Here is a 20,783-nt window from a genome sequence, read left to right as displayed (position 1 = left end):
TGTGTGGGAATCAATTTTTAGCATTTCAGTCCTTTGGCTGCCTGCGGCCGTTGAAGAAGTTCTAACACTGCGTCAGCGTGCAAAGGGAGCAGTCCTGCAGCGGGGTTAATGCATATTCTTTGTTCAGGCTACAGAAAACAGCAGGTGACAAAACATACGCATCATACTTAATCATGAAACACAATCCTGCTATGAATTGTCTTGTCGGTTTGTGGTACTGCCATGCTGAGCGAGGTGGTGGGTTTTGCATCAAGTTGCTCCTTGCTAGGAGAGCAATCACAGGTAGAAGAAGTTCTCCTGACTCAGAGATGATGCTTTTCACCACTCCAGACTTACCAGAGACCTGTTTTAGACTGGTCAAAAGCTCCTTTGGTTGGTGGTGCTAATGAGTTTCAACTTGCAGTTAGGGAGGACCACGAAGTGATGTTGATGAGTGTGAGCCAGCATGTTATACATACAAGATGCATATAGAGTCCCACAGCTCTTAAGGGACTTCTCGTTCACGGCGGAGTCATGTCTGCAGGAGTTTGGTGAACTGATGGGAGCAAGGAGAGCAATTCATCTGCAAGCAACACGGAAGGTGATAAAGGACATGGGGCGACAGCAAAACCCTATAATAGAGATGAGATCTACCTTTTGCAGCTGACCATGTGTATGTTGTTTCAGTCTGATGCTATGCTTGGACCAACAGCATATTTATCAATACTTTTTAAACAGAGTGAGTCTTTTTAAAGTATAGTTTGCAACCTGTGTGTCTGTTGCATCAAAATGAGACCATGTGCTTCATGTAGGACAGACAGCTTTTTAAATGTATTGGGGAGTGAGAATGGTGCAGCTGCCTGTCCTTTGAGGAGTCCTCGGCATAAAACACCTAGTTCTCTTTCAGATAGTTTAAAAAAAAAAAAACAAACCCTTTTAGATTTTTTCCAGACTTTTCAATTTTTTTCTTATTGTGGTGGTCTAAATGGCCTGCCTGCTTGAGGTCACTTCTCCGCCTCTGCAGGGTTTTCTTTGTTGCTCAAGTCTGATTATCAGGAATTGCTACTTTGCCACCATTAGGGTTTTCTTCCTCCTTCTGGGGAGCAACGTGGAGGGGATTTGACTTTTGTGAGAGGTTAACGTGCATTAAAATGAGATCTTGTCTAAAATAGCAGCATTTGGATTTGGTTGTTGTAGGAGAAGGTTCATTGTGCTTATAACTAAGAAAATTGGAAGTTCGGATTAGTTAATTGTGCAGAACTTGAATTTTTCCTTCTCTTGTGTAGTTATAGCTTGACTTGATGTTTCAGGTTTGAAACGGGATTGCGAAACCAGAAACCTTTGTTCTTACGTCGGTAATTGTAAGACTGAAAGGAAAGCTCTTCAAGAGATGGAGGGGAGAACTGAATGTAATTAATTGCTCTCTCATTTGAAGCAGTACAGATGGCTGAATTGAAAATAGATTCTTTCAACTGTGCCCCTGAAGGCCACAAAATTTCTCGCTTAATGAGAGAGAACAGGCAAGAGCTACTGACCACTGAAAAAGACATTTGAAGAAACAGTTGTTCTGTAAAGTTCAGAAGAAATGATGCTGCTTTAGTACTCTCCACGTAGCTATTCAGTGGTTTCTAATCCTTGAGCATTTAAAAAACAACTCACAGACAATGTGGATCCTAAGCCAACGTTAGTTTTGGATCCACTTTGCCAGTGTTGGATCGTGCAGGTGCACGAGGACGAAGGAGATCAGAGCTGCGGTCCTGTATGGCAGCGTGTTGCCTTTCGCCACTGGGGAGCAGAGGGTTGGGGCAGTTTGTTTCCATCTCCTTCTGATCCCCCGTACTCGTGGAATGGGATCCGTGCCCAGCGTCCATTCCTGTTTCCACTTCAACTTGGCTGCAATTCCTCTTGCATATGTCTAGTTCCTCAGCTCTTCCCACCGCTTTACAGCTGTTGGCTTAAAAAAGCGTATTATTTTTCAAATATTTCACCTTCAATAGGATTTAGCTTAGAAGTTTGAACCAATGCTGACATAGATTGTGGGGGTTTTGTTTCTTTCTTTGATCGCTGTTCTGATCAAAATATTTTGTCTTTTAAATCTACAAAAGGGTGGAAGATACTCTTGGATAGGGACTCTCAAAGGGTACCACAGCGCGTGTGAAATGCTGTGCAAGCATCTTGCAATTTAAATAGTTGTTATTTGCATGCTAACTTTAAGAGAGATAGAAGAGTGGGCTGAGCTGCCAAGTATTCTTTGAAGTTTAATTGTCTGTTTGATAACAGAACACATAATCTTCCATTACAAATCTTATTTTATATGGTAATTGGCTCATTTGCTCTCTGGTTATCAATTTAACTTCTCTACCACAAACATCTGTACTCGCATTGTGTTAATCTGTGTGAATGCTAAATATGGACATAGCTAAACTGTAAAAGTGTATTTTAAAAGCATTTTTCAATTCATTAACTGGAAAGTAATTGATAACAAAGTGAGTACTACTTATATTATTATCCCTTTGTAAGCAGCTTGGCATTTGCTCCATAAGCCGGAAGAGCAAAGTCACTTTGAAAAAATAATGTGTTTCAAATTCTTCATCTCCTCAATCAAAAATATTTGAGAGCAGGTAATAGGATATCTGGTTCAACTTGCATTTCTGTGGCAGGAAGATACTGACTTTTATGATTCAATATTAATGCCTGTTTATAGATGATGCCCCAAGTTAAAGCGGTATCAGTTGCTAAAGATACTAAAGATTGAGTACTTTCCAAACGTCTTCATTACAAGTTAAACATTCATGGAGAAAACAGAAATAATCCCAGAACTTTACTTTGCGCTAATTTTGTTGCAGATGTGATGGTCCATCAGTTCCCTTATGGTGCTCCTCCCTCCTCGTCACCTCTCCTCATCTCTCAGCCGTTCAGCTTAGCGCTGGCCATTCCCAAACGACTCCTGTTCGTTCTTCTGTGGTTCAGTTGTGGGTTTGCTTTTAAAAAGCTACCTATTTTCTGCTAGGTGTCACGGAGGTCTCTTACCCAGTAGGTGGATGTTGAGGGAAGGCCGAACTGCTGGCAACGTATTCAGAGGAAAATACGTGGAATACCGCTAGAGACATCAGTCTCCGAGAACTTTGATGGGATCCTCCCATTGCCCAGTCTGTGCTGGGCAAATGACGTGTGTATACTAAGGAGTAGGGACTTGCCCTTTCTGATGCTCCTCTTATTGAGGGAAGGTCTGCTGTGTCCCCTCTGTGACGTTTATGCTCATCGTTTCTTGAAATAAAAGGGTGTCTAAATACACTTTGGAAAGCGATAACCGTTCAACACATAAAAGTAAATGGAAAACTGCATAAAAATATGGTTTAATTAAAGGTAAATTGTATCGTAATACTTCTTTTGATAAAGTAACTCACTTCAGCAAAGGCAGTCTTGAACCCAGAGCAGCTATTTTTTGTGTTAAGAGCCACTCCTGATCTTATTGAACTTCTCTTACACATCCCTTTTCTCATCTTTGAGTTTTAGAGCGTAGCTACTTACTGTAGCAATTTACATGTATTCCGAGGTCATAGGATACATTTTTTTTACAAGTTTTTGTGCTTTTGACAGTGAACATTATTGCCTTGTGTTTATTAGAATTCCTGTAATAAGTTTAATATATTGCTAAGGAATTAAATCTTAGCTTGTAAAGAACAGTATGAAAATAGGAGTATTGTAAATTCACAGAAAAACGTAACTTTTCATGTTTCCAATTTTTATGATCCTTTTTTTTTTAATCTATGTAAGCACTTCAAGAGCCGATATTTGTGTGTGTGTGTGTGTCTGTATCCATATGGAGAAAGAGGTTGAAAGGAAATGAGAACATAAACTATTGATCAAGCAGACTGGAACAAAATTACTCATTAGTTAAAAATGGCTAACGATGAGAGAGCAATGATTTATCACAGGCTGACATCAGTATGATGCATTTAGGGAAGGGTAAATACAGTAGCAGAATGAATTGGGCAAGATATTTGCTATATTTATGCCATTTTTCAAGTCACTGGTGAGACACATCTGAAATTGCATGCAAATAATTGAAACTCTACAGGCTACAAAGATTAATTCCAAGTAGAGCAAATACAGAGGGTCTGAAAGGAGGGTGTGGGTGCCTTGTCATACCAGAACTAAGCAAACATGACTTGTTGAGCCTGCCAAAATAAAGGCTGGGCTGTGGAAGGGAGTGGAGAAATAGTGCGGCTCAAAATAAATAAAAACGCCAAGGAGGAATAAAAATTTAAAATAAAAGGCACTGTTTTCATAAAGAATAAGTAATCGCAATTTGGCCACAAATAAATTCAGCAGATGGTTTTCAAGTGTCAGAGTTATATACGTTTATACCAGCCAGCTGATAGAGATCATAAGTAAAAAATACCTAAATCATTTTAAGGTGGAGTTTATGACGTTTTTGGTAAATCTATGGAAATGATTATACAAAATGGATGTCTGAAGTCATAGGCGGCTGGACTCAGCCCCATCAAGTTTTTTGCTCCTATGTGAGAGACATCCAGCAGTGAATAGATATGTACATCGTTGCGTAGTTTCTGGTGTAGGTTTACGTGTTTATCTGAGAGTTAAGCCGTCTTCTTGCTTTATAAACAAATATTTCCATGTGTTAATGTTCTCTAATTTATAATCCAAAACTTGAGGGTTTTTTGGAGACCTGCTTGTCTCCAGCCATCTGTTTTTAAAAATACTAATTCCACATACAAACCTTTTATGATCCTTTCATAGGAAGAAGTAAAACGTGGTTAGTGTTCCTTATTCCCTAGCATGAAAGAAATCCCATTGATAGGTGAAGCATGTAAAATGTTTGCCTAAACTCTGTAGCCCTTCCATATTGACTTTCTTTGATAAATATTAAAGGGCAAAAGGCTGGTTTTGACTTTCCTGGAACTTGAACAATCAGACCTGCCAACATAAGTAAGTAAATTGCCCTAATGTCGGTGAGTGTAGTAAAAACAAATAAATAGGTGAATGTTCTTCGTGATAGATGATATTCAAATCGTATGTGCTTGCAAACAGCTCTTCTTTCTGCTGCTAGGAGGAGAAAATCTTTGGATAAATACAGCACTGTCTCTTTGATAAGCTGAGTTTCTTCACAGAAGCACAAGGCAATGGTGCCCTAGGAAAGTTTCATCTCTGTTCTCTGTCCGTTCATTTTTAAAAGCCTTTTTTTGATATAATTTTAGCTTTTGGTTACCTACTGCCTTAAGTATTGAGTACAAAGAACTCCTTGAAAAATCTCTAGTGTCTCAACTGAAGGACTTTATCTGAATAAATAAATTGTTGCTGGTCATGATATGTGTGTGTGTATATATATATACCCCTTTATATGAGGTAGCCTGACTGCACTACCCCTGTTCTGTGTTTTAGGGAGCTCCAGCGGGACTTACAGTGCATTGAAGCGCAGATTACTGAAAAAGTTGTATTGTAGACAGCCATTTTCATCGTGGCCCGATTTATTTATTTTTTAAAATTTCAAATCTAACTTGCAATCTTTCCATTTTACAAATTAATAAACTTTGCTGCAGGAGGGGGGCGAAGGCTTTTGTATAACTTTCATTGTCTTGCTGGAAGCTTATCCCACAAGATTTTTTTTTTTATTTGTGAAAGGAGCATAAAACTCTTGCACAATTAAGCACTAAATGATTTGCTTGGATGAACTCTGAGTTGGTGAAGGAAGAGTGTGACTGATGTCTGAAATCCACTGCCTGCTGGGGTCTCTTCATGCAGACAGCAGATAGGAGAGTACAACGTGTCCTTCACCCACAGAAATACTGTTTTCCAAATGGCATCTATGTCACTTGTTTTTAAAATACTTTTTAACTTCACGCTTTATACGTCTTGGTTCGATTTCTTCTTTCATGTATTCTCAAGAGGTTATTTCAGATTAAAAAGGCTGGCTGCTTAACTGACCCAAATGTAATTTTGAAATAATGCAGAGCTTGTATCAGCTTCTATCAAACCCTCATCTGAAAATTTCTGCCAGCATTGCTACTGTTTGTGCTTGAGTCCCTGAAGCCGTCTTTTTGTGTTGAGTCTTACTGTATTTCTGAGTATGAGCCCAACTGATGTGTTTTTGTGGATGCTAACACCATTTTTCGTCTTTCTTCCATTTTATTTCAAGTTCCTCCTGAATTTCTGAAGCGGCCTGCGAATATTTATGCTCATGAATCTATGGACATTGTGTTTGAGTGTGAGGTGACCGGAAAACCTACTCCAACGGTGAAATGGGTGAAGAATGGAGACATGGTGATCCCAAGTGACTATTTCAAAATTGTTGTAAGTAAATTGTCTGTTTTGCAGATTTTTAAGCTGTTGACCTGTCTGTTGGTCCTCTAACACATACGCATGGAAGCCGGATTCTTTTATGGAACCAGCTTCCTACTTTCATACTCCTGATCTTTTGTGCCTGGAAGAGAAATTATTTCTTGAAACATTTAATGCTCCGTAATTCAGTCGTTTTACTGAAACGCTAAAGCTTGTTGTTTATATGGTGTGAGTCTATTTTTTTATAGCTTAGACTTTCTACGAAAGACAGACAGACACGTGCACAGACAGACACGTGCAGTGTTGGTGGAGACTCATATTGGGTGTAAAAACATATTGGGTGCACAGAGTGGTAAAAACACACTTTGTTGGTGGAACCTGTTAAACTGCAAGCTTGCTGTGAACACTGAATGACGCTGTGTTTTTCTGCAGTCGCCTTGTGATCACTGAAAATCACAATTTCAAACAGGAGTTTAAATATAAATATAACCGAGTTGTGGATCATGAGTTTTGGTACACTGGTACTTCTAGAAGGAAATTTTAGATGTAGTGAAAGTCATTATTGAGACATAGTTGAGAACTTAATGGCTGTATAATTGGATATACCTGAGGTTATAAGATTGTAACAGTGAGCTGTGCAGTTATATTCAGTGCTTAAAATATTGTGAAAATGGCTGTGGAAATGTTATGACTTACCAGTGATATGTGATGCTAGACGGTGATAGCCATTAGTAGGAGCTTCTGTGGCTTTTTGTTACCCTATAATTTGAGGATTCAGTGCAAAAGAGATGAAATCTGATGGGAACTCCAAATACGCTTTTCCACGTTACTCTTCAGAAGTGCCTCCTGTCGTAGTAATGTGCCATAGTAACACCATTGGTTTTGTAACTGCAACCCATTTTTACGCGTTGCGTTTTTCCTTTACTCTTCAGAAAGAACATAACCTGCAAGTTTTGGGTCTGGTGAAATCGGATGAAGGATTCTATCAATGCATTGCAGAAAATGATGTTGGAAATGCACAGGCTGGAGCCCAGCTGATAATACTTGACCTTGGTAAGATAAACCATGACAGTAGAGTGCTAAATGGAGGGAAGGAACAATTTCAAGGGACCTTTTCCATATGATGCGTTGTAGCTATAGCTCAGCTAGAGAAGATGTTTTTTTAAAATCGTATGAATGATTCGGTGTCATCTTCTGTACACTTAAGAGAAATTAAGGAATTCTATAGGATTCACCTTGTATTTTGGAAATATTTAGTGTGATAACAAACCGTAGCCAGAAATCTGAAGTGTGGTTGCATGCTGAGGTTTTAAAAAAGTAACAGGATAGCCGAAATGAAAACAATCACTGAAATTACAAAACTGAAAAAAAAGCACTTACGGAGCGCACCACAAATGAAATATTTTACACCAAAGTCATTCCAGCTTTTTTCTGCTATTAATTTAAAAAGTAGTAAGCTTTGTCATTTCTGCAGATAGCGACTGCAAAAATTTTTTTGAGTTACAGCTGCAACTTAAGAGTAATATTTGTTATTGTGCTCTAGTCAGTGGAATTACTAACAACACTCACCTTCTTTCAATGTCCTACGTTGCATATTTTGGATGTTAAAAGAGAATAATTGCTGTTACGATTAAAGAACTGCTATCTTCCAGGAATAAAGGTAGCAGAAATAGCATTGCTAAGGCATCAGCTTGTTTTGCTCTTTCAGGTCACACAGTTCTTAAAAGTAATTTCTAAGAGCACAAGGAAGAAAACCGATAGTAATGGGGATGAGGGGAGAGGCAAGTCAGACAAGAAAATATTAATTCTGTACTTTTGGGGGCTTTTGTGGTGCCTTTTTCGGTTGTTGTTTCAAAATTCTGATTTCATTTTTATTTGGATGGAAAGGATTTAGGAGAAACAGTCATATGTATGGTCAGAGGCATGACGGAACGTCACGCTTGCAATTTTAGCAGATGTGGCTCTGCTAGACCTGGCTTTGGTGTTCAACGTACAGAGAGTAAACTGTTATGAGATAGACTTCCCATTTTTTTCCGGATTGTTTTGTAGAGTAGTTGTGCACTTATAACTTCTTCTGAATTCTTCTTTGGATATGGGGGTGTTTCATTGCTGGCTGAAGAGATGCATGTACTTTCCACAATTATTTGGGGGATGAAAGGTGCCCTCTACTGGATTCAGTAGCTTTAATACTACAGAGCCATGGGATTTCAACCTCAGAGTAGTGTTTGGCAGCTGGATCCAGCAATGGCCTACTGTCATCAGCTTGCCAGAAAAATGATTAAAAGTAATTTTATTTCTGCTGTATGCATGAATCACCGGAGTAGTTTCCAAATCTTTCAAGCGGAAGCATTATTCCATATTTTCCACATTTGAAAAATACTGAACAATTAACCTACTTCGGTTTTGAAGACCTGCCCAAGTTCGTACTTTCACCCAGTTCCCAGTAGTGGTTTATAAATTACTATTACTGTTATTATTTTAGTTCCTGTGGTCTCACTCGTCTTCCTTTCCCTCCCCTGTTGTTTGCCCAGTGGTTTCTCCTTCCTGCTCTACTCTGGCAACTTGTCCTGTTGTACTAAAGGACTCTCCCTTATAATGCTGTCCTTTCTCTTTCGCATGCTGCCAAAGGATTATGGACGCAGTGTTGGTGGAGACTCATATTGGGTGTAAAAATACACCCACGAAGTCGTATCGTTCTGTTACGTGGCCTGTGGTGTTTTTAACAATGCACTCCCTGTGTAACACTGATGTACATTAGTTGTTGTTTCCCAGCAGTAGAGATAACCACATGGTACATCACTGAAAGTGCATTTTATTCTTTTTTTTTATTGTGGAGTACTGGCGTAACAAGTAGTGCAAGTAGGAATGAATGTGCTTTTAGTTGTGAGAGACGAGAACTGGTATACACAGTCAAAGAAAATAGAGGTATTTGAGATTTTAATATCTTCTCACAATACATGAACAGCAAAGAAGGAAACAATATTCAGGGAAAGAGAGTGAAGGTATCATATATGGTAGTTCTTTCCTGACGTTTAACTTGGTATGAAAATGAAAAACACTAATTTGAGCAAAAACTTTTCTGAACGCTTTGATCATTAATTCGGAAAGCTGGTGGGTTTTTATTATTATTTCATAGTTGATGATGAGAAATACCTACTTTGCCAATTTGAAAAGTAATTTCAGTGTAAAAGTGTTAATTAAGTGTTCATCAAAGTTCTTCCCAATTAGCAGTGTGTCCCTTCCCTTGCTGTTCTCTGTTTTCTCCTTCCTAAATGGAATTGGCAAACATCTGGCTGTTTACAAACTATTTCCAGTTATCCCTTTTGCTGATCATATCAAATTGATCTTTAATAAATGAAATTTAAATTAGAAAGAAGAAACCTTACGGAGTTTCTCAGAGAGGCTGCACGCATTCTTTACGGGCCAGCATTGAAGAAGCGAACCAAGACTATTGTGTGGGCATCTGTAAATGGACTGCCGCATTGATTGTGGTAACTGACAGCGAGGAAGGAGGTAGTGGGCTGCCATCAGGGAGGAGTTTGAGTAGCTGGAAAAGGCACGAGTTACTCAGACTTTGCGGAAGATACGCTGAGAAAGGTTAAATAGAACTAAACCAACGAAACTGAACTTTACCTCATAGATCAGGATTTGGTTGTCTCTTCTGTACATTAACTTGTTTCAGTCGAAGCCCTTCATGTGGAAATTTTCCAGCGTGTTGGGTTTTGCTGCCTAGAACGATATTATTTCCTCCATAGCTTTATTGAGGGGCACTGTAAGGGTTTTTGAGTGGTCTGAAAGTAAAATATTCTGTATCTGTATTTTCTTCAGTCTCGGATGGTAGCATGATTTTTAAATACAATAGGCTTAAAGTATACAATGTGATTATCTGCTACAACAAAAGCTTTCTGTATTTGGACATAGATTTCTGACGTTGCAGGTAGCAGTATTTTGGTGATTCACCTTGTCTTCCGCCCAGTGACAGTTTTGGTGCGTGAATGTATGGGAGTGTAAGTTGCGTATAGCCACGGAGACCGGTATATATGTAGACTCTCATCTGCTAGAATAAGCTTAATATAATTGTTGATCAGAAAGAAGTTTCTTTTGGGTTGGTCGTCTTTGTATTTGGGGTGAATTCTGAAAAGCCTGCAGCACATACAGAAGTTATTTGTGGAAAATACTAAAACAAAGAATTGACTGGTTAAAAAGGTTAGGGTAATTTGAAGGCTTATTGAAGTGGCTTTTTATTTTCAAATTCTGTAATTCTCTGTTAATAAATTTAGACAAGAAGACTGAATTGACTGTACAGAGTCCGCAACTTTTGCTTTTTCTGGAATATATAAAGGAATTGTGGCATTGAGAGAAGAGACGTTAGGACAGTTCTTCCTAATTGCGAAGGTTGAAAGGGGAGGAGAGGGAGTAGGACTCAGGTAAACGGTCTGAGTTAAATACTCTTCTCCTACTAAACTCCAGGTGTAGAGTTCTGCAAGAGAGTTGGAAGGCATCCCATCTGCTTTCCAAATACTTGGAGATGTGAAGGTGTGTCCCTATTTCTCGGGCAGCGTCTTCCCCCAGGAGGCTGAGTACCTTTGGGAATTCCGGTGGAGTTGTGACTCTGCTGCCTGGTCTGCCTTCTAGGAAGAATTTAAGAACTACCTAAAGAAGGGAAAGTACCTCAATTAACACTTGTTCTCTGCCAGCGTTCGGCAGTATCGATGCCCTTTGCCTCATTGATTAAAGGATGAATGGTCTTTTCTTATTTCCTTTAAATGCCACTACGGAGGACTCCTACGTATCCCAGTGAGAAGGAAGAACTTTAGTCGTGCCTTGGGAATGACTTTCTCAGCAACCTTCAAATCTTTCCTCCTCTTTTTTTACTTACAATTTGATCCTGATTGGTCAACCTCTGACCATCTCAATTATGGATCAGAAATACTAATATGCTCAGTTAATTATAACGAAGCTATTTCTTGTCGTTGTTTTTACAACATTATTTTGTGTGGTCTGTGAAGACCTCAGTAATGGATACATTTGGGTTTTCTTCCTGGAGGTTAAATGCTAGTGACAAGAGTGAAAAATTCAGCTGGGACCTGTAACCTGGCCTTTTCCAGTGTATCTGGCATTGCTCAGAATTGTCATTTGGGGACTGAAAAAAGAACAGGTGGTAATAAGGAAAAGCAGTTGCCTTTGGGGAGGAAGGCAGATGGTTCCCTGTCACCCCTATGTGATAGGCATTTGAAAAGTGCTCCGGCACAAAAAAAAAAAAAAAAAGTGATTATTGAATGCTGTGTAAAGAAAAATCATAGCCTGTAAACAAATATGCCATGTTATTTAGAGAACAGCTTCAAACCATTATTTGAGATGCACTCTATCACTTTCAAAATTCCAAAGTAAATGTAGTATGCTGTGTGATTTTTTTTTTTGTACTTCTATGCTGCAAAAGTTAGGGTTTGCTGTTCTGTGCCATGCTTGTGAGTCGGCTAGGAGTGAGATCTTGAAGTGAATGGCTTGAATACGCTGCTGGTATCCAGTAGGACACCGCACCGAGAATTTTTTATAGTGGAGCTATCTTTAAACTTAAATTTAAACTAAACTATCTTTAAACTTAAATTTTTAATGAAAAATCGTTTCTATCCAAGCAAGGATATTCTGCATGTGAATTAATATTACCAGCGTGGGAAAGAAGGAGGAGGAGTTAGAAGTCTGCATGTACTTGCAGAGCTGTGAGGTCTTTGGGATTACAGAGACGTCTCCAGATAGCTCCAAGGGATGGATACAGGCTGTTGCGGAAGGATGTGGCAAGGAAGCCGGTCGTGCTGTATGGAGAGGGCTGACCCAAACTGCATGTAGCTTTGCCTTGGGGAGGGCGATGAGCCAGCTGAGAGCTTATGCCTAAGGACCAGAGGATGGACGGGCAACATTGTCATGCGAGTCTGCTAGAGAGCAACTAGTCAAGGGGGAGAAGTAGATGAAGCCTTCTTTACACAACTGGAGATTGCAGGCCCTGGTGTTTATGATGGTTTTTAAACCATCTGGTGTGTGCTGGAATGGCAGCTTGGTGGTGTGGCAAGTTTCTGGAGTAGGCTGAAGAGAACTTCCTGACACAGGTTACGTGTGTCTGACTGGGTGACTAGTGGAGGTGGTGTGTTGGACCTGCTATTCAGGAACAAAAAAATTCAGAGGTTCAAATCAGGAGCAGCCTTGGCAGCAGCGATCATGAGATGCTTGAATTTAGGCTTCGAAGAGAACTGAGCAAAACAAATAACAGAATTACAGCCTTGGGCTTCAAGACAGGAGATTTTGACACTTGTTCAGGGATCTTTTTGGCAGGTTCCCACAAGAGACTGTGGTGATGGGCAAGGGGCAAACCATTTGATCCTGAAGGATGGTCTTCTCAAAGCCCAAGAATGGTCTGTTCCAAAGCGCAGGAATTTGAGCATGTGTGTTGAGGAGACCAGTAGGGATAAAGAAGGAGCTCCTAACCGAGCTCAAACACAAAAAGTAAGTACATAGAAGTTGGAAGCAAAGGAGAAAGGTGAAGGATATTGCCTGGACGTGCAGGGATGGAGCTAGGAGAGACAAACCTCATCTGGAGCTGGAACCATTTCAGAGGGTTTCAGATCTTTGTCAGCGACCTAGATGATGGGACGGAGAACATCCATAGCAGGTTTGCAGGTCATACCAGATTGGGAGGAGCAGCAGATACGCTGGCAGAGAGAGGGACCTGCCAGGCTGGAGAAGTGGGCTGGCAGGAACCTCAGAGTTCAACGCTGGCAAAAGTGGAGTCCTGGAGCCGGAGTGACTCCATGCAGCAGTAGAGGCTGGCCGCCAACTAGGCAAGCAGCTTTGCAGAAAAGGACTTGGTGGGGTAGGCAGGAGGTCGAGGGGTGGGATTGTTTCCCCCTACTTGGCAGTAGTGAGACCGCATTAAGGACAGTTTTAAGCTTCCCAGCACAAGAAGGACATTGGCATAGTGGAGCCCCACTGGAGACAATAAGATAATAAGGGAGCTGGAGCACGTGGTATACTGAGATGTGCTGTGACTCTGAGAGAAATGAGTTTGATTATTCCTGAAGAATGGAAGCCTAACAACATCTTAACTGCTCAGCCAGCTGCTGGAGGGCATAGAGCAGGGGGAGGTAACAGGAAAAGACTGCAAAAAGGGAATTTCTGATCAGATAAGAGAAAACAAGTTTCACACTGAGGGTAGTTGCAGTTGGAACATGTTGCCCAGGGAGGTTGTGAAATCTTGGAGGTACTCAAGACACACCTGTAGAAGGCCCTGAGCATCCTGGTCAAAGGTGAGATCCCTCCTAACTAGTAGGATTCTATGATTTAGAAAAATTGTTGGTCTGAGAGGTGTGGGTTGACCCCGTTTATTTCTTTGTGTATAGTCTTAGTATCATAGTCAAATTATGACAGTTTTGTGGTATCCTTTTGCCTGCTGATCTCCTTATGAGAAACAGAAATGTCTGGTATTGGTGGCAGAGTTTGACATTACAAACCAAATTTGATTAAAGTATAACACCACTTCAGTTGCACTATATGATAATTCCTCCACTGCCTTATGTGAATCCTAATTCCGCGAGAGTTTTAAAGACATCATTTATTGACCTAGGTTGGTGCTATTGTGTAACTGAATTCTGTCCAGGACCATTGCTGCGTGAATAATTCCATTTTATGTTGATATTTCTCTGCCAGAGTTTGGCCATGGGCTATCTCAAGTCCGATAGCAGTGAAATGGGGTGGACAGGACTCTTGGTAGGGTGGGGTAGGGGCTTCCCTGAGCCTCAGCAGGGTGGAGAACATCAGAAGTCTGATCGAAGTTTTCTGGAGTCAGCACATTTCAGCTACTATTGTGCTGAAGATCTGACATTTCTATCCCGCAAGCGGTATTCGATTGTTTGAAGTTACTTCAGGCTGACACAGACTCGGAATTCCCAGCTATGGTTGGATTTCCAACTTTTTGTTAGTCAAGCCTTGGACCCTTTTTGCTTGACCTGTCGCGCGGCGAAGCTTGGCTTTTTTCAGGCTGTTTCTCCACTTCGAGATCATGCTCTGAAATTCTAAATGCGCCCTTTGGTGCACTTGCACCCCTCCTGACTTTGCATTCATTTAAACCTTACGAGCCTTTTCTCTGCTCCATCATGTGGGTTGTTAAAAAATAGATTGAATGGTATGGAACTCTGCATACCCTCCTGGACACCCCCGTTCAATATCGCCTCTTCCTTCTGACACCGAGAACTATTCTGTGTGTGATTTTTCCAGCCGGTTATGAATCCGCTTTTGTAGTAGCCTCATCTGGAACGTATTTGCTTGCTTTTGAAAATGTTATGCGAGGCAATGTCAAAAGCCTTCTTTAAATCAAGATATATGAAATACTCTGTGTTTTCCGTATCTGTGAGTTCCATTATTCTGTTGTAGGAGGCAAATATAATTTCTTTTTGACAAATCTTGGCTTCTGCTGAAAGAAATCGAAAAGTTGGCACTAGCAGGCTTATGCTCTGATTTGAAAAACTTGGTTGCACTTATGTAAATTTTTCCATATGTCAAAATTACATAAATTTAGCTTCTACCCTTGTCTGGTTCAAGCAGGCAACTCGCATGTTACTTCAGGACTTATTTTGGATGATTTCACAGAGATAAAATGTAAATTCTCGGGCTTTCTCACTTCTTAGAGGTAATTTTGTAGAGTCTCTTGTATGCAGTTGCATCCTCTGACTCAGGAATGTTTTGTGTTGTTTTCAAGGTAATACACTAAATATTTTCTCAAGCCATGGCATTCTATGGAGTTCTTGGAGATGATGGAAATACTTGAAAAAGATGCAGGGTGTTCTGGATGAAATGTCGGAGCAAGATGAAAAAAGCCCATTGAATAAGAGGGAAGGACTCGGGTGTTCTTCCTGAAGACTCTTCTGTTTCTCACTCAAACAGAAGCGTCTTCATGTTCTTTGTCTTGTACAATTTTATGTGTCTTAATGCAAAGAAAATTGAAAGAGGTTCCTGTATTTTACATGAGTAGCTTTCAGAAGTCTTGGTATCCACCTGAGAAGAAACGATTTGTAGATTAAAACTGGATAGTGAGGCTTCAAACCATTGCAGCCAGGAATTCAGATTTTCTGTAAAGAGGAAAAAGTACTCGAAAGAAACGGATTGTGGATCTCGAGGGAGCAGGAAACGGTAATGAACCTGACAGCGGGTCTGTGCAAAGGGCACCCAACTCAGCTAGGATCGAAAACCTGGTGAGATTTGAGAGAGCCTGTCTGGTCTCATGTGGGGAGAAGATCCAAAAGTAGGAAGATGGAAAATCCAGTACGATCAGTATCTTTAGAGACAAGACTAGCAGGGGAATTTCCTCTCCCCTCAAGAATTCTCCCCACTTTTGTCTATCATATATCAACATATATCCATGTGGGTTGTTTTACTCTTCAGACTTAAGGCTTTTTTTTTTTTAATGTAAGCGACCAGTTGCCATATTAAAACATGATATTAATCCGGTGTTTATCACAGTTTATCTCCAAAGTTGTCTCTCAAATTTAGGAAACAATACAGAATGCTATGGGACGGTGATATTTGAGCCAAATATCTTCTATATGATGCCTGCCATTTAAGATAGTCTGTCTATTGGTGGCAGTAACTGTATTATAAAATCCAAGTTATTTCCTCATTCACCACTGTATGTGCACATAAGCTCTGTGCACCCACATAATCACATGCATAAAAATAATTTGCATGCGTAAATACACATCTTTTTAAATGAAAGAGTTCTAGGATGCTACAGATACTACAATACTGCAAAAAACTCTGAAATTTATTAATGTAAAAAATACGACCTCAGTACTGCTGGTGTAATGAAGTTTTTAAAAAATAGTGATAGTGCTTGTGTTGTATGTAGGCGAAAGGTTTTGCGAACTTGCTGCCTCAATCGCTGCCTTATAATACCAAAATGACTTCATATGAATGATGGATGAACAGCTTGTAAGTCTCATTTTTGAAAGTTGTGTTTCAGGAACATAAACAGCATCTGAAATTGCAAACTGACTTCAAACAGTGTTTTGTAAAACCAAAGCCAAACTCTGAGAATATTTTGTTATTGGTTGTGTATGCTTCATTGCTAATTTTCTGTAAACATAACAGTATGTTCTCCTCTTTAATGCTGAAAGACTTTTTTTTTGTTTAATTTTGATTTTAATTTACATTACTTAGCTAGTCTTCCTCGATGAAAGTCAGCATTTGTGTTTCTCGTGGCCGCACGTACGTTCAAAATTACCAAAAAGCTGCTTTAATTCAGTTAGCTTTATCTCTTGACTCAATTCCTGTTTAAAAAATGGCCTTCATTTATTCCCTTTTTATGGCCCCTGCTTATATATAGTCTTACTGAGAAGTCGAACTGATTAAACTACACCACGTTAGATCTCAAACTTCTTGAATTTTAACTTCACGAAATTGGGACCTAAGCAGTTCTCATATTCTGCGTTCAATAGACTATTCATGTTTAAAGTTGGCATGCGCTTTAAATAAATTGCTCTAATTTAGATTAAATTAGTAATAGATTAATGTTTGCCAGTGCACGGTGAATTGCAGGAAGGCATAACAAAATTTATAGGATGCTTTGATTGCGCTTATTAGTTTTCATTTCTTGTTTTATGACTGTATTTACAGCTGACTTGGCAAAGAAATTGGAAACCTCCTGAAGGTGTACGTACCAGACCGTGTGCGCCACGACTTAAAGTCTGCGCGGTGCAAATACAGGTTACGGTGATTGCTACTTACGCAGTTTTACTTTGAAACACTTGGACAGCATCACCTGGTTAATTTTGGCTTTCATGAGTGAAAGGAATGGTTAAAAGGTTCTTGTGTTTAAAGAAATTATATGTCATATTGTAAAGAGGAATAATGCATAAGGAATGTTAGGTGGAGGCAGAGGAAGAACCTCTAGGAGGAAGAGGCTTTGATGTCTTTTGAGAAACATTCAACATGTGTTAATACGTGTTTTCTACCCTTCACCTGTATCTCTTCTATATTTATTGTAGCACAGCGAAAGTGGAATGAACTGGGATGTGCTTACGCTGTATGACAGCTGGGAAACACGCTCAAAGCCTTTGAGTCCCTGCTTCATATCGTCTCCTCTGGGCTATCCTGAATTCCCAGCAGAGTTCCTCAGCCCAATAGAAGTCTTTTTGCCATCAGAAAGGCTAATAAAAGCAAATACACTTGCTGTAATATCATTTACTGAATCCATCGATTGCATTTTTCATTTCTCCTTGTATATTTTATATAATTGTTGTTTCTGGCAGCTTGGCTGCTACCTGACTAGATAATTCATTGGCAGCAATTACCAGGAACCAAAGCCGTGCAGCTCTGAAACGGTATTAAGCAAATGCGGGCGTATTCTAGTTATAGGTGGAAATAAAAGTAATCAGGGTGAAGAAGATCAACTGTAGGTATAGGATACTTTCATTGTATCACGATGAGTGTGGGCTTTTAGTGGTCTTTGTTTTCTTTCTTGTTTAGATGAAAAGTATAATGGCAGGATTAGCTTTAGCTTGATACCTATCACACCTACCGGAGGCATTTCCTCTGCCTTCATTATTAATAAACAGGGTTGTGAAGATCGACAGAAGTAGCCTGTATTTGTAATTGATCCTAGCCTTGGGTTGGAAAGGAAAAGATCAGATTTTGTCAGTCTCACACCAGGGCGGGGGGAACAAACGTGTGGATATGGTCTTAACTGGTTACTTATATTTCAAAGTTGCTAAATTATACGGTAATATTAGAGAGACCTGAATGCTGTTTGGAGAACAGGAGAAAGGATTGGCTTACAGTTTGGTTGCATATGTAATAGGATTCATACAGTTGAATATCTGAATCTAGGAAAAGAGGCTCTTTACCTCTGATGTCATGTATTTTTCCAGCAGTCTCGACAAGATAACCTAAATAAGCTCTATACCTATATATATAACCTACATATTCTTTTTTCTACATATGGTTTTATACCATAAATAAATCAAACAAATCTAACACTCATTTTTAATAATGTGCATTCAGATTTGCCTAAAATTTCAGTAGCGTACATAACTGCAAATTGCTGCTGTTCTCACTGCATTAGAAATACCCTGGTGTGGCATTTCTCTTGCTTACTCGATTGTTTCCCCTCTCCCATCTCCTCTCCCTCCACCCAAAAAAAAGAAACTAATAACTGTGGAGCCAAAGTCTTCTAAAGACAAATGGATTCTGTATGGTTTTCCTGTAGACACGGTATTACTGAAGGTGCTAAAGGCAGATGAAGGAGAAAGAGGAAGGTTGTCCCTGGGTCTGCTTTTCTGAGTCCCAGAGCTAACAGGGGCTACTCTGTCTCAGCAACGGACATTCCACCTTCGGATTAGAGTCGGCATCCTGTGTCCTTCTCTTCTCCAGCATCATCTAACCTATAACGGCCTTTTAGTCGCGTCGATCAGGGGTTTTTCATAGCGGTCAATGACCAGAGTAATCCGCGTTTAAAGTGTTGCGTGTGTTGCTATAGGCTTTGTTCGTGTACATTTGGGGAATAACCTCAAATTCTTGGGTGCTGTGATGCGAATGCCAAATTCCCAAGCGTCTCTGCTAGTGCAAGAAGTTATATTTTAAAAATGCTGATGGGGTTTACTATTTCTGTTAGAATTAGAAATAGGAAGAAGCAAAAGAACTTTACCTGCCTCTTTAAAAATAGAAAGTAAAAAATCTTTGAATCTTAATTAAGAGTTCATAAGATTGGCTTTTGTGTCCTTTACATGAATTCCCAACCATCCTGATACCTCATCTAGTTTCTATCAAAACGGTGGGTCTGAGGTAGCCTGTAAGTGGTAAGCAAGCAGCAGATAGATATGGTCTTTAAGAGAGAAGTCCAGTGGAAATGAATCTAAAAACCCCATACCACATCTAATAGTATTGCTCTGTACATGGCTATAGCCTACGAGAGGAAAGGTGAGGTTTGCTTGGTTATCTTCTCTCCCTTAAGAAGAAAAGATAATTGTATCTGTCAACCTAAACGAGAGAAAACCAGAGTGCAGTCGTTACGTATAAGAAATAAGTAGTGAAATAAGTAGATGTTTGATAAAGAGATTAGCAGAAATGAATACAATTTAGACATACAAACAGCGTGTGCAGTCTCGTCTGTTGAAACTTCAGCTTGCCAGAGTTGTTGCTGCATCTAAAGTGTCAACAGACCCCAACCTGAGGGAAATTATTTTTCAATTCCAGGTTATTTCTTGGAGTAAAACCAGGTAGGCTATCATTCAGGTAAATCCCGTGTACTGCAGGCACCTCTGGACTGGCACACATTAACTGCAGATATTCTATACAGGGAGATGGATATTTTATCCAGAGGAAACTCTGAGGAGCGTTACGGTCATTTAAATAAAATATTTCCGTTTAAAATCAAGGGTTATCAAATCTATCTGCAAGAAGGAGCATTGGACGGTAGCAGGAATTGCTCTTGGTCTATTAGCACCGCAGCTTGAGGGTAATTTATTTTGGTTTAGGCTATTACTGAGAAAAGGGAGAAAGAGAGCAGTCACCCAGTAGTGTTTCTTTGAAAATACATCCTTAAATAGTCAAATAGTGTGGTTTGATCACGGTACCAGTGTATTGGTACCGCTCTGCCATCAGAGCAGTGATTTAGTCCTAAACCTGGCTGGTTGAACTTGTTATTCTTAATTATTTGTAGTGTTTACAGACTTGACAGCGTCTGTGGCCCTGTTACCTTGGGTATGCAAACAGTGAGGGAAAACTGAACAACGCTGCGAAAAACATGAAAAGGTGAGATTGGAAATGAAGGCGTGGGGAAGCGGTTTGCTCAAGGTGATAGAATGAGTTATCTTGGCAGAGTCCCAGTGAAACTTTAGACCGAGGGAGCGATCTTGCCTAACTCTTCAAATAGGCAGATGGCTGCTGTAACAACGAGCGCTTCCCAAAACTACGCGGTGTTTTTATTAGGGACTATTCCATAGCGAGCTTGGCTCAAACGGAGCACGTTTGCTTTTGAAAGAAAAGCATTGCTTTCCTGTTACGAGATATTAAAGTCAAATTACCAGGTATTGTTGCAGGCTCTACTGTTCTTGAGAGATTTTTATTCTGCATAAGAGTTCAATTTATGAATATTTACATTAAGAGGATAACCTGTACGGGGTTCTTTTGGGGCATTTACTTGCATTTTTACTGCCATGGGTTCTATATGTGTATTTTGTTTAGAGTTTTTGACTTTGTCTCCTCAAGGAGTGGTCATTCAAAAAACCTCAAATCTTTTTATAAAATGAAGCATTCACTGCTAATTTTAAGATTATGCCCATCATTTTGCAATATGTAGCTGTGGTTTGAATTTCTTTCCAGTAACAAAATCTGTTTAAAAGTAGTTAGTTTTAAACTCTTCAGGGATTCGTAGAGATACATTTGGCTCGCTTCCTTCTTTTTTATAGCCTGAGTCTCGTGATCAAAATTCATGCAGGGCTTTTTTTCTTTACATCCTC

At 39.8% G+C, this 20,783-nt stretch overlaps 1 protein-coding gene across 1 annotated transcript in view; it reads left to right on the top strand.

Annotated features, from left to right (window-relative positions):
• Window positions 1-20,783, top strand: part of NEO1 (neogenin 1) — a gene marked incomplete at its 5' end in the record, with an annotated part of 204,531 nt that overhangs the window by 122,578 nt on the left and 61,170 nt on the right. The window contains 2 exons of the mRNA XM_082005375.1: window positions 6,140-6,294; window positions 7,215-7,335. Coding sequence (XP_081861501.1) covers window positions 6,140-6,294; window positions 7,215-7,335 — 276 coding nt within the window. The remainder of the gene's footprint in view (window positions 1-6,139; window positions 6,295-7,214; window positions 7,336-20,783) is intronic.

The sequence above is a fragment of the Phaethon aethereus genome (genome assembly GCF_964289735.1).
Source record: "Phaethon aethereus genome assembly, chromosome: 12".
Lineage (NCBI taxonomy): Eukaryota > Metazoa > Chordata > Aves > Phaethontiformes > Phaethontidae > Phaethon > Phaethon aethereus.
Note: the sequence above shows the minus strand (reverse complement) of the source record. Positions and strands in the feature narration are given on the sequence as shown.